The sequence below is a fragment of the Hippopotamus amphibius genome, chromosome 13 (genome assembly GCF_030028045.1).
Source record: "Hippopotamus amphibius kiboko isolate mHipAmp2 chromosome 13, mHipAmp2.hap2, whole genome shotgun sequence".
Lineage (NCBI taxonomy): Eukaryota > Metazoa > Chordata > Mammalia > Artiodactyla > Hippopotamidae > Hippopotamus > Hippopotamus amphibius.
Window position 1 is genome coordinate 101,440,359 of NC_080198.1, and position 14,313 is coordinate 101,454,671.

At 53.3% G+C, this 14,313-nt stretch overlaps 1 protein-coding gene across 4 annotated transcripts in view; it reads right to left on the bottom strand.

The window, feature by feature from the left end:
- Positions 1–14,313, bottom strand: part of RGS12 (regulator of G protein signaling 12) — a 120,540-nt gene that overhangs the window by 44,201 nt on the left and 62,026 nt on the right. For all 4 annotated transcript variants that reach the window (XM_057704708.1, XM_057704707.1, XM_057704709.1 and 1 more), the window contains exon 4: positions 6,053–6,074. In XM_057704708.1, the coding sequence (XP_057560691.1) occupies positions 6,053–6,074 (22 nt within the window). The remainder of the gene's footprint in view (positions 1–6,052; positions 6,075–14,313) is intronic.

The following is a 14,313-nucleotide window of genomic DNA, read 5'->3' on the forward strand; positions in this document are numbered from 1 at the left end:
CTTTCTCAAAGAAGCAGAAGAGAACACTCTTAGGCCCTCAGAAGCCTCCCTGCTGACTGAGAGTCAAGAAGCTGAGGGGCTGAACTGCTTAACGGTGGTCATGTGGTCAGAATTCCTTCTGAAGATTTGCAAACCTATTTGATAAAGGATTAATACCCAAAATATACAAAGAATCATGAACTCAGTAACAAAAACCCAAATAACCAGGTTAAAAAAATGGGCAGAAGACCTGAGTTGAAATATACTTTGACACGGAAGACAGACAAAGGGCCAACAAGTACATGAAAAGATGCTCAGCATCACTGGTTTCAAGGGGACGCAAACCAAAACCACGCCGAGATACCACCCATTAGTCGACAGTCTCGTCTATCAAAGAGACACGAGATTGGAGAGGGTGTGGAGAAAAGGAAACCCTCCTGCACTGTTGCTGGGAATGTAAAATGCTGTAGCCACCGTGAAACACATTACGGAGGGCCCTCAAAAAAACTGGAACTAGAACAACCATACAATCCAGAAATTCCATTCCTGGGTATTTATCCAGATGAAATAGGATCTCAAAAGATACATGCAAACAGATGATTGAACTTGGTGTACCCCCAAAAAAATAATAAATAAATTAAAAAAAAAAAAAAGATACGTGCATCACCATGTTCACTGCAGCACTGTTCACAACAGTCAAGACACGGAAACAACTGCAGTGTCCACGGAGGAAAAGATAAGGAAATTACGGTGTGTGTGTACTTTATATATGTGTGTATATATATAATGGAATATCATTCAGTCCTGAAAAAAGAAAGAACTCCTGCCTTTGCAACACCATAGATGCATCTGGAGAACATGTTAAATGAAACAAGCCAGATACAGAAAGACAAAGACTGTATGATCTCACTTCTACGTGGAAGCTAAAACAGTCAAATTCCTATAAACAGGGAATAGCACGGTGGTTGCCAGGGGCTGGGGAAGCGGACACGGGGAGATGTGTGTCAAGGTATGAAGAGCTCAGCTGTGAGGTGAGTACGTACAGCATGGTGACTGTAGTTAATCATAGCGTTTTGTACACTTGAAATCTGAGAAGACAGTAGACCTCAGTGTTCTCACCACGCACACAAAAGGTACCCATGTGAGTGACAGACGTGTTCATTAGCGTGATTGTGGCGGCCATGCCACAATGTGTGTCTATCAAAATACCACAGCGTATACCTTAAACACATACAAATTTATTTTATCAATTATACCTCAATAAAGCTGGAAAAAAAGTAAAGTAAAGTAATTTTTAAAAGGGAAAAAGGAGGAAAGAACGCCTTGTGTAGGCAGTGGTTACCGACATCAGAGGTGAGTTCGAATGGCACGCACAGCGGGTACCCAGCACGACGTAGGGTGCTGACCTCACCTGTAACCTGTTTCTCTTTGGCGGCATCTCACAGCCCAGGTTTATAACATAGTCCTGGTCCCTTAAAGGACCATCACGCTTGACCGACACGCTCAGTTGCTCTCCACGTTGACTCTAACCACCAGTGATCCTAGCCTGCCTGCACAGCTCTCAGCTACCAGTCACAGAGGAACTAACCAGCAAGCGCAGGGTCTCCACCGGATCCCCGTCCCCTCCCCCATGCTGAGCTCCAGGCCTGAGCCCGCTCAGCCAAGGCCCAGAGCTTACAGAGCCGACGTCGGTGCCCCAGCAGGGTGACACGCAGGGCTCAGTGGCCGGGGCTCCCCCGCGGCCAGTGACAAGGAGACCCACCGCTCAGCCTTCCCTGTCACTTCCTAACCTGCCAGCCCCCTTCCTGACGTCCGCTCGCTGGGCTGAAGTCGTACTTCGTTGCACAGGGGCAGACGGAGAAAAGCAGGGCAGAGAGTAAATATAAAATCAAAGGCTGTCTCCATTCAGAAAACAAGCAAGAATTAAAGAATGCACATCTTTTATCTCAGATGTTATTTCTGATTTCAAAAGGTCCTGGCTTCTATGTTAGACCAATGATCAGAAATATGACAGAGTACTGCTTATTAGTTCATGGCACGGAGCTTCCAATCTACTTCAAAACTGCTTGTCTTTGTTTATCAGAGGTAATAAATGGCAGCTTCTAGAGAAAGACGAAAGAAACAGCACATGCGTCCCCGTGGACGCTGGCCGCCGCCGGCTCCTCGGGCTTCGGATGCAGAAGTGTTATCAGAGGGGCCTGGACACACCCCATGCGCCCAGCAGACAGCTGTGCTGCTGTGTTTTATAGAATGGGATCCTACTAAGGCTGCTTGCTTGTTTTTTGAGCGGGTTTTGTTAAGAAGGAAAAGCTCGGAAAGCCACTGCCTGATCAGCCTAACGCAGGTCTCAGCTCCCGGGCTGTGGCTGCTGCTCTGCCACACTATACACACCTTAATTCAACATTCACACGACAAACACCCCCTGTGCCGTCGCTGTGAGGAAGCCACTGCACGGAGATCACTCTCCAGCGGGCGGAGGGAGAGACACGGATAAATAATTAAAATGACGGGACCTCGCCGGCAGCGTGGGGAAGAGAAGAAGCCGGGGTGGTCAGCACAGGGCTCTGGGGGGGCTGCCCAAGTCCAGGGAGACCAGGCTAGCAGCTGGCAGCGCTGTGTGAGGCCACTGAGACCCTGTGTGGTCAAGGGGCCATGGGAGACCAGGGGAGGAAGGCTGCCGGCCTGGTGGGCAGGGGCCCAGGTCAGCTGTGAGGTAGGAAAGCAAACTGCGAGGGGCAGGAGTTCAGGCAGAGGAAGCAGGAGGGGGCCGGGATGCAGGAGGTGGACGCAGAGGAAGGTCACGGGGAGACCCGGGGACCAGCACGCTCGTGGGGGATAGAGCGAGGTTGGAAAGGCTAGGGTGGTATGTCTATGAAGCAGCCAGAGAGGATGTGCCGCGTGGACGTGTCCCAGACCCCAGGAGGCAGCGCTGCGTCCCCCACAGTCACAGTCTGACACACACCTGCAGATGCGGGCGTTCATGCGAAAGCTCCCTAACGCCCCCAACTTCCCAACCTCAAAGGGCAGGTCCAGTAATGGCAGAGACAGGCTGGCCCTCCCAGGATGTGGGAGCTGGGTGGGACAGGGAATCCTGCAAAGCTGCCTGGTACGAGGCAAAAAAAGACAGAAAATATGAGAATAAACTTTTATTACAATCAAGCTACCTGTGCCAAACCCCAGGTTCAGGGACTGGAAGCCTCGCTCCCTCCACACAGGAAGGCCTCACGCCCCCACGGAGCCACTGCCACCAGCTCCTCGGGCTTCTGTGCCAATGCTGGGGGCATCGGTGTGAATAAGCATTTGGATAATTTGCCACAAGGCAGATCATTGCATTTTTAAGCCTCTCTCAAGTGCTAGAACGTTCTTCCTTTCCTTGAGGCAGAATCTGCCTCCCTGGACTCACTCCGGGTCCTGGTTTTCCCTCCACTGACCTCTAATCCTTTCTTCACAGGGTGGTCTCTGCCTTTGGGCCCCTTTCCTTCCAAGAAAGTGAAAAGACACACTTCAGGGTGACAAAGATTGCAAATATAGCATTGTCCAACTTCCTTAAAATAAAGCCACAAAGCTACACGGTGAGAACACACATAATAAAAGTATGTGTGAAATGAGTCCAACAGTTAAATGAGTCCAAATGATCTCACCGACAAGGTTAACTGAACACAAAATACTTCTTGGTGATGATTTATTAGTCACCCAAACTAGGCTGGAAGACTAGGTGGAGACCGTCCCAGCTTGTGAAAAGGCCGCTCCCCAAGGTCTGGTCCTGAGTCACTGCAGGACGCGTTTCCCATAGAAGCCCCGAGTTCCTGGGGCTCCCGGGCCCCCGGCAGCCAGAGTCTCCTGCTCTGCACGAACATGAAACGTCTCTACGTGGAGACACGTCCCGAGTTTCCACCTGGGTCCTCTCACCAGCCCCTGACCACAGATGGGGTAAGGTGAGCCCAGGAAGCAAGCGTCAGGAACTGGAGGTCCAGGGCTGGGGTTGGGACTCTCGGGTGAGATGGGGAGCAGAGCAGCATGAGCCTGGCTCTGCAAGCAGGCAGACCCCGGAGCCCAAATCCCAGCCTCTTAACTTGGTGTCTATGTGACCCTCTTTCTACCTGGGTGCTTTTACCTGTAAAGACGGCAGAATATAATAATACAAACCTCCTAGAACTAACATGCAAAATAAATGAAATCACTTCTTCTTGTTATCTACAGTCAGAACAGAAACAAGATAGAAAGTAATAAAAGCATGAAAAAACTCAGAACACACGTAACTGGTGCAGTCCTGAAACTGAAGGCGTGAGCATGAAATAGTGGCCTTGCCCCTCCCTGCTCTGCCGCAGAGGCACTCAGCGAGGGAGGGCCCATCCCAAGTGGCACAGGGCCTGAGGCAGGAAGAGAAGGAGGCTCCAACGGGGTGGGGAGCCCTCACAGGGAGGGGGGAGCCACTGCCACCAGCCAGGACACCACTTCCTTAGGAAGGACACAGGGCTGTGAGTCTGGGGCTTCCCATACTTGGGAAGTTTAGCTTTTCAAAAATCGTAAAATGAAGCATATAATAAAACTCCCTGGGGTTCCTGCATCTACTGCTGACAGAAGAGAACTTTAGAGATGAATAAAGCTTAACATTTATGATTAAATTGAACAAACTTCTGAAATGTATAAATTTCCTGCAGAAATGAATGCCTTCTACCAGAAAAGATAAACGAGCACACAGGAGAAAGGTTAACATGAACAGAATGCTGTAAAAACCAGCCACTTTTATCCTGGATTTGGTTACAGGTCCTACTTCCTTTCATGAAGGAAGTTTTCCCCACCCCCAGCTTCAGGTGATTCAGTGACATGATTACCGTTGTACGTAAGGCAGGTAACATAATTCCTTTTATTAAAAAAATAAATTCCCAAACACAAACTTTAGGATCTGTCTGGTCTCAGCTTCAGGTATCAGCACATTTTTCATACTTCCCACGGCTGGACTGACCCTGACCGGCCAAGGGTGACCGGCAGCACCTTCCAGGCCGGCAGGGCTCAGGGCCCGCCCCCGCCCCCCACAGACAGGGCTCTGGTCCCACGCAGCCCCCCACGGACAGGGCTCGGGGCCCGACACCCCCCTCCCCCACGGACAGGGCTCAGGGCCTGCCCCGCCCCCCCACGGACAGGGCTCGGGGTCCGCCCTGCCCCCCCAAGTACCCAACACCCTTTCTAAGGCCCATGACTAGTCTGTTGCTGGACAACAGAAACACTTGGTTTCTCTTTAACTCACAATAAAGAGGGTAACCTTGAACCCCATGACTCCCCAGCTCTGGCAGTACTTGCACCACAGCCAGCAAATAAATGAAAATAAAGTGCTAATACCTTTTGACAAATTATAAAATTCCACCCTCAGTAGACAGACCAGAGTAATTAAAACATGTAAAAACAAACTTGTGAGCATGAGGACGTTTATGAGTATTATAGGAAACAAGGAATCCTTGGAAGAAACTCCTCAAATGATTTGGAGAGGTTTTCTAAAACTCACTGAACTAAAATGATGAGGGTTACATCAGAGAAAGATCTTCAGTGAAATACTATATCTCTGACCATCTCCTTTTCAGGGAAGTCCCATTAAAAGAATCCCCTGAACAGAACCATTTAAAGGCAGAAAGAAAGCTTCCTCGTCACCCACACCTCTCTAATCATCTACAAAACTTTCCTAAGAAACGGAACTCTAGTAGCTGAGCGTCTCACCCGAATTTCCAGAATTACTGAAATTCAGCAAGAGGGCTAAAGTCCCCACTTGCTGGCTTGTGAGCTGGTTCTACAAGGCAGGCAAGCAGGTTCTCACGTGCCAATACAGGAACGCGAGGGGACGGGCGCGGGTGCTGTCACGCCCGCCGAGCACGTCCCTCAGTAAACTGCTTCCAAAACCCAGGCGGCGGCTTCTGGGAGGGACTGGCCCCAAACTGGCCCCGATCAACACCGCCCCCCCACCCCCCACAGGGATGCGGAAAGGCCAAGAAAACATCGTTATGAGTCAACAGCAAATACACTCCACATTTGAAAACGTCATTAAAAATAATAAAAATATACATCAGAAATTGTGACTTACCACCATCAGACACAGTTGCAGACTGAAAGAAAAGAGAGAAAGACATGAGTTAATTGGGCCTCATGACCGCTCAGGAGACAGCACGTCCTTGTGAGGAGCAAAACCAGACCCTGGCCGTCCCCGTCCTGGGAGCCGGTGTCCAGGAGACCAGCCACTGGCACTGGGGCGCGGCCCCTGTGCTTCCTGGGTGAGCCCCGCCCCCTCGAGCCGGGACGCAGACCGGGCGGAAGCATCCCCATCTTCACTTGAGAACAAATCCCAGCACGTTCGACGTCGCGTTACAAATTTCGGTCTGATCCGCCCAGGCTGGAGTCTGCGAGGCACACCGCATCCAGGAGGCAGGCGCTCTGCCTACTGTCCATCCAGGACCAGGTGCTGCCCTGGGAACATCACAGCCCTGCTCAGTGCTCTCACCTGGGGACCCAGGCCCGCCCAGGGGTGAAACCGACCCGGCGGTGGCAGAGCAGGGGCCGGCCCACAGCCAGCCCGGACCGCCAGGCCCAGCCACCCTGAGCAGGCAGGTGGGGACAGGCCAGGCCTGGAGCGAGGAGGCCGTGGAGGGGGTCCCAAAGAGCTCCCAGCAATTCTCTGATGGGGACAGCTGAAAAAGACCCCCTGGGGACACTCGTGCCATCAACAGCTCTGAGGCCACGCGACCTAGGGAAGGTCACCGGGGACGTGGAGGGAGAGCCCTCCGGAGGAAAAGTCAACAAAGGGGAAGGAGCTGGGCGGAGGCGGGCAAGGGTGTCAGTGGCACAGACACCAAGGAGCCTTCACTGGGGGAAGGGGAGCGGGTTCAGGGCAGGATGACCTGCGCCTTGTTGCCGTGCCCTGGTCACAGCACAGGCACAGCCCCGAGAGCAGCGGGCATGCAGGCCATTGGTGCGGGCATGCTGCCCTCTGCGTCTCTGCCCTGCACAGGGCAGGCGCGAGGAAACCTCCCAGCTGCGCCCTAGTAAACCCACCTCTTCTTGGTGCTGCTAGGTGGCCACACAGGGGCTGCAGAGCCCCTAGGCCTCACAGGCCCTCCTCTCTGCAGAGGGAGGGGACACTGCAGTGCAGGGCGGTGGCGTGAAAGGGGAGCCCCTTCCCAAGTCCTGGGCCTCCCAACAAGTGGAGGTCATGTTTTAAGACCCCTAAGACCAAAAGCCAAACAAGTGAGGACTGAAGTGCCCCAGGTTAGCTGCTTCCAGTGAAAGCCCCTCCCCTGGGGGAGCGAACGCATGCCTTTGTGGCCGAATTTGGAAAAGAGCCACCATGTCAATGGCACCCCTACTCACTGTTTGGCCTTCCCGTCGCCAGCACCAGGGCCCCCCAGACCTTGCCTGCTGGGCTGCATGGAAGATGCGGGACCCTCTTGGTCACAGCCCCTCACCTCGTGGGAGGTACACCTGCCCAGCCCCGTGACTCACCCTCCTCCCTGAAATGGCCTGTCCTCTAACAGTGAGAGGAAGCTGCTTCCTCACGGTCTCAGGAAAGGGCTCATTTCACACCATCGTGAGTCCTGGGCCAGAAATACTCTGGAACTGTATACTGGCACCTTATCAATCTATTTTTCAATAGTAAAGCACAGGCTGTTGTGGGTCCAGCTTTTACACCTCCATCTTGCCAGGCAGGCCGGCAACGAGCAGACCCTGGCGAGCCACCAGCCCCCACCCACCAAGGGTCTGGTTGTCACTAAAGCAGCGTGGGGTGGGTCTCCTCCCCAGGGTGGATGAGCGTCCTGTGGGACGCTGTCCTTTGCCCACGCTCACAGTAAATCACCTACAACTGTGTTGTAAATTAAATAACATCAAAGGCAAATTATTGCCTTGAAATTATGAGAAGAAAATCTGCAAGACTATACACAAAAGCAGAAATATTATCAATAATAATTTCTGAAACATACGTCATAAAATGTAAAATTCACGAATGTGAACGACGTGGTTCACTTCATGTTACAACCATGACCAAAACTAAAGTCTCGGGCTTTAGCAGGCTGAAGAAAATGTGCTAAAATATCTCTACACGTATCCCTAAAATGAACTGAACCTCGAGACCCAGGAGAGGGGAGTGTCCCTGAGGCCGAGAAGGTGGCGGCTGAGCACCGGCACCCACAGGAGGAGGGGCGGCTGGGGGGCGCGGACACGGCGCGTCCGCAGAGGCGCTGGCGGGGAGGGGGCCCTCCGGTGCAGGGCGAGCAGATCCAGGTGAAGTTCCCCTAACATGCTTTTAGAGCAGTTTTAGGTTTATAGAAACACTGTGAAGCAAGCACAGAAACAAACATGCTTTCTAACACACCACTGCTCCACAAGAAGCAAGGGGACCGGCTGAGAGGAGAGGGGGGCGGGAACGGAGAGCAGGACGCAGGGCTGAGTGGTGCGTGTCCCTCACTCGATGCTCCTGGGGCCAAGAGCCCCAACTCCGGCAGCCACAAACACAAACTCTCCGGGAAGGAAGCAGCCCAGGGAGGCCCACAGGAGTTCCGAGAGGGTGAACCTGCCCAAATACAAGCCCACAATTCAAAAATCCCCCCAAACCCAAGGAAAACCCACCACAAGAAAGAACCAGCAGAAATAGCAATTAAGAGAATCTCAGACACCGGAAAGTTCTCATACAGATGTCAAGTAACTACGAAGTTATGAAGAAATAAAAGTTGCAGTAAAGAAAAGAGGACGTAAGGTGGTAGATCTGAAAAATAACCCTACAGAATGATTGACAATGAAAACTACAATTGTTGAGATTAAACACTCAGTGGAGAGGTTAACAGAGATTAGAGGCTGAAGAGAAAATCTGGGAATTGGAAGACAGACCTGAAAGAAATCAGATTGGTGGTAGCTCAGAGAGGAGGCACAGGAAACAAGCAGCAGAGACTAGGCTGTGCCAGGAGGGTGCAGGGGGAGGGGGAGGGTGCACAGAGAGCAGGGAGGGTGCACAGGGAGGGGGAGGGTGCACGGGGAGGGGGAAGGTGCATGGGGAGTGGGGAGGACTTACAGGAGTCCTGGCCAGCCTGCAGATGCGTACCCACCACCCACAGGCCATCCCTTCAAGAACTTCTCCAGCATGCCCACCAGGAAGAGGCATCCCGGGTCCAAGTCTCAGTTGTTCAGCATTTTCCAGGAGGGACTCAAAGTCTACAAGGCACAGCCTCAAACGAGGTGCTTCCTTCCCTCTCCCCATTTTGGGCAGCTGCGCCAAGAGTGCTTTCCAAGTGGTAGGCATCTGTGGGGCCGCAGGCCGGTGGGCCCTGTGTGCTGAGGGTTCTTCTGGAGGGGCCAGATCCCCCAGCCCACCCAAGCCTCTCGGCTCTGCACAGAGACTCTTGAGGGGAAGCACGCTGGCGCTGGGAAGCCCCTGACAGGCGTCAACGCGGAAGGATCACCGGGAACCAGCTACGCAGCCCTGCCTCACCGTCTCCCACCTTCTGGGTTCACGACTTGTTACCTTGGCAACTGTTTCCATCCCAACCAGACATTAATCTGGAAGTAAAGCTCTATGGAGATGTACTTTGACATCACCTGGACATGAAACCACGGTCCTCCTCCAAGTTTACACACTTATGGAGAAGTAGGTGACCACTTCCTGACCAAATTACTTAATTTGCAAATAATGTGTAATTATCATTAACCTAATTCTTCCATTTACCATCTAACATCTATTCTATTTATAACACACACCTGGGACTGACAGAGCTGGGCCATCATGTGAACAGACATCCTATCTGATATCCCCCACGGGAAAGGGCCCACTGGATCCCCAGTCATGGCCTGACTCCTTGGCCCTCTGAGGAAGGATACGGAAGCAGACTACGGAGCACATCGCACGGGCACATTGCAGGGGCTTCGTTATAAGAGAAGGTGAGGCTGAAAGAGGTGAGCGTGAAGCGTAGGTGGCAGGTACTGTCCCGGGAGGGGGAGGGGGAGGTGGCCAGCGTTCAGCGTGGGGGCCGATGAGGAGGTGCAGGCAAGCGACCTGCCGACAGCAGTGTTGGGGGAACGGCAGGCAACCCCCAAATCACTTCTACTGGCCTTGGGACTGACATGTCCAGTCCTGACCAAATTAACTTTTAAGCCTGGCTCGTGCTTTTTGAGCACATCCTGGCTGACGGGGGAAGCATCCGAAATGGCAAAAATTCAGGAACTCCCATACATAATTCCCAAAGAACGATCCCCACAAAGGGTAAGCGGGACTTTTAAAGTGAGGCATCCCCAAACTTCTCGGCTAAGACCACTATAAACGTTTTCACAGATGGAAACGTAACATGCCTGACGTTTGCTCTGATGCCCGGTACAACCTGCGTCAACGTGCTTTCCTTAGCCTTCCATACGACACGCGAGTCTCATAAAACGTGCAGCCACAAAAAGCAGGCTGCCTGTGAAAAGGTCCCAGAAAGGAACCACTTTTCTGTGCTTACAATTTAAACACATACCATAACCAAACAGCTCTAAAAAGGTCTACGATATGTCTCCAAGACTGCAGTTTAATGTAAATACGTTTGTTTTTAAATACTTACAAAGTATTTTAGATACGTAATTTAAGTTCGAACAATCTCCATACCTCGGGTCAGCCTCTTAAACCTGATAGTTCAGTGTTAACTGATCTGGATTTATTCTCAGCAGGAAATCTGTCTGGACCACCCACGTGCGTGGATATTTTATTCTGAATTAATGTCTTGAAAGTTTTAGATGATGTCTATGAAGAGGGCTATATTTTGCTAGTTTATCAAGGCTGATTCTGTCAGTAACATTGGACAGTAGCAGTTATTAGGATATATCATTTCCTAACTACATGGTATACAGTAATATACAGTTACATATATTTTCAATTTTGACCCACTGACAAAATTTCCTACTTTGGACATAAGAAATATTAAATAATCATCTCTGGCTCTTAAAATAAGAGACTAAAGGCCTGCAACTTGCCCAAAGGTGTCAAAAATTTTGAAAAAAGAAGAAATGTAAATAATCCCAATGATGAAAAACCTTAAGAATCTAACAATTCAAATTGCATCTAATTTATATTTATTCAGCCTTTAAAAGCTTGATCATCTAAGTTTTTTAAAATATTTACTTATTTTATTTTTACTTGGCTGCACCGGGTCCTAGTGGCGGCACACAGGATCTTCACTGTGGCATGAGGGAGCGCGCAGTCGTAACCACTGCACCACCAGCGAAGTCCCCTCCATCGTCTAAGTTTTAAAGCAACTCCTCACTGGACGAGCACAGAAGAGAGCAGGTTGTGTGGGGCAGGAAGACCCCAAGGGTGGGGCGGGACGGAGGGCCGCTCTGCTGGGCCTGCCCACACGCCGGCGCCCTCTGCTCCCCCCAGGGGTCTTCACACCCGGCTGAGACCCTCCAAGGAGCCGTCAAATCAATTCAGTGGCCCATCAGCAGCATTTGTGAGAAAATGAGTGTGGATGGGATGGAATACCGTGAAGGAAAACACCACAGACACCCCGCGGCCTCCACCCGGTTCTAGCGCCCGGTCTCAGAGCCACACACCCCGTGTGTCCCGCTGTGACACGCATCCCCTGCGCGGGCTGTAGTCTGGGGTGGTGCGTGTAGAGCGCGAGTGCAAACGTGGGGAAGGCGTGTATGAACAACTCTGAGAGCAGAAAGGCCCAGCCTCTTCCTCCCCTCGGCCTGGGCCACCCCGCCCTGCCCCCAGCGCTCACCACAGCCTCACCCGGCGAGCCCACTGCCCGGGCTGCAGCTTTACCCACACCTTCTCCAGGGAAGCCCTCCACAGCCATGACACAGGGGTGCCCTCCCACAGACCTCGAGGTTCCTGAACCAAAGGGGCAGTGCCCGCAGCCCAGCCCACCCAGGATCCACAGTGTTGCACATACACCGTGCGCACACTCACATCCCGCACTGTCCCTTCCCAGCAGTTTCAACCAAAGAGACAGCTGGACACAAGGTTCACGTGCAGCCAAGGAAGAGGCATGTGGTTCTAGGTTCAAACCATGACTTCACAACAGAGGGTCTCTGTGATCCAGAGACCGTGGCAACAACAGGATGACAGCACCATGGGTGTGTTCCGTGCTGCCCAGTGACCAATGGTTGGCTGGACACAGGGTGGGCCGGGGCTCACCGGGCAGCTCACAACACTTCCTGCAAGGGGGGGCGGGCAGTGAGGGCCTGCAGCTGGAGAGGGCAGGGGGTCCCCAGCTCAGAATGGAATCTGTGCCTCTGTGTGTGTGTGTGTGTGTGTGTGTGTGTGTGTGTATGTGTATGTCTCCCAAAGCTCTTCAACCTCCAATAAAATCAGAAGAAACCGAAAACCCATAATCACAGCATTTTCCTAAGAATTTAACAGCTAATATTTCTGCCACGCCCTTGGAGACGCCTCAGACCGTGCATTACAAAAACTTTTAAAAACCCAAAGTAACACAGACGAGGTGGCCTCTGGGCTCCACACGAACGCTGGGGGCTCAGGGTCAGCATCCGATCTTACACGAGAACCCTCTGGCTTTACTGCTGAAATGAAGATGAAGACCCCTTCCTCACTGGCCGGCCCAGCTGAAGAAAGACCCGAGTCCCCACTGCGTGGACAGGGTGGGAAGTCACAGAGGATCTGGGACGACTTTCACGTCCGCATCCCCACAGGACAGCTGGACTCCTGCAAGTCAAGTTAACGTAAACACTGGCCTCCTGGGACACCCTGGGCCGGAAGCGGCACTAAGTATAGCCTCACACAGGCTCGCTCACCGAGAGCTCCTCCTGGATAAACAGTCCTCAGAATCCGAGCCCCTCTCTCATCTGAACTCAGAGCCCAATCCCAGGAAATGTTTTCTCATGAAGGCCAAGATGCAGCCACTGCTTCAAAACCTCTGCCCAGCGGAGTCGGGCCTGGAGCTGGAGCCTGTGCTCCCCAGGAGGTCCAGGGCAGGGGAGGGCCTGGCCCTGGGGGTCAGGGGGCGTGGGAAATGGGGAAACTGCTGGGACGGCTTCCACTCACTCCACCAAACGCGAGCTCCTCCAGATGCAGGGCGCTTATGCCGGGGCTGGAACTCAATTCAGAAAGCCGTCCTGTCCGGGGAGGCAGGTGCCCAGAGTACGTGGCACAGGGGAGGGCCCCCAGGGCCAGGGCAGGAGAGTGGGCGGACGAGGAAATATAAGGTCAGACAGACTGGGAGGGTCTTGGAGGGTCGAGCCCAGGGGCCTGCTGACCACAGGGCTCCGGGGTCGGGGACCCAGGCAGGAGCAGGGATGGGCCCTTCCCCCGGGCCTCCCGCATGTGTCTCTGGGTCTGCAGAGGCGCGACAGAGAGGGCAACCTCTAAGGGGCTGCTGGGCTGCTGGACTGCAGACAGGCCCCCCTGTTTCAGGAGGAGGTGGGACCAGCTTCCACACCTGCCAGACGAGAACCACGTGTTCAGAGTCGTTTTGGGATCGAGGGGAGAAGTGCTCACTGAGAGGACCCGGGAGAGAGGCGCCGTCTGTGGCCACACAAGCAAACCAAAGAAGGGACAGGACATTACAAGAGAATGATGCAGGGAAAGCCTGGTTCAAGGTGACCAAGCTCTTACAGGAACAGGGAAGATGTGAACAAAAGGGAAGCTATGAGAAAAAGGGAAGATGATCATTTCCTTCAAACATACTAGGAGGCCTTCTCCTTATATAGATAACAAAATCAGAGCGTTAAAAAGTGAGAAAACAATCTGTGCAGCCCACAGATCAAGTGGGGTAGAGCAGCCGGTCCCAGACAGACCGAAGCCCCTCCCCCGTGCAATTTTCAGGGGAAGGGGCCTGGGGCAGAGCTGGCCTGAGCGACTGGCGTGCGCCCCGCGCGAGGGGCTGCCTGTGGGGACAGACCGCCGGACACGCAGCCTGGTGCCACCCTGGCTCTGGTCAGGCCCACCCAGGGCAGCAGGAGCAGGAAAAGCTGCTGTGGGGGGAGCGGCCAGTGAGCGCACATCAGCTCAGCTGAGCTAAGAAGAAATTCAGTCAGTCGACAGGCTCCCCGACAGCCCACCAAGCTTCTCCTGGAGAGGTTCAGAGACAGCGGGCGAAGTGCGCTAGACACAGCAGCCCACAGAAGGCATGCGCTCAGATCCGCCCCTGCCCACGCTGCCGGGGCCGGGGCCCCGGTGTGTGTGATGCGGGGTGGGAAGCGGCGGCCGCTCCTGGCCACCCCTGCATCTTCCCCTTCATGCTCTCACTTCCCCAGCACAGCAGCCCTCCCCTCTCTCACGCCAAACAGGCTCGTCCCAGGGATCTGCACTCCCTCAGCTGCACTTGGACCCCGCCAGCCCCCTCGGCAGGCGCCCCGCAGCCTTGA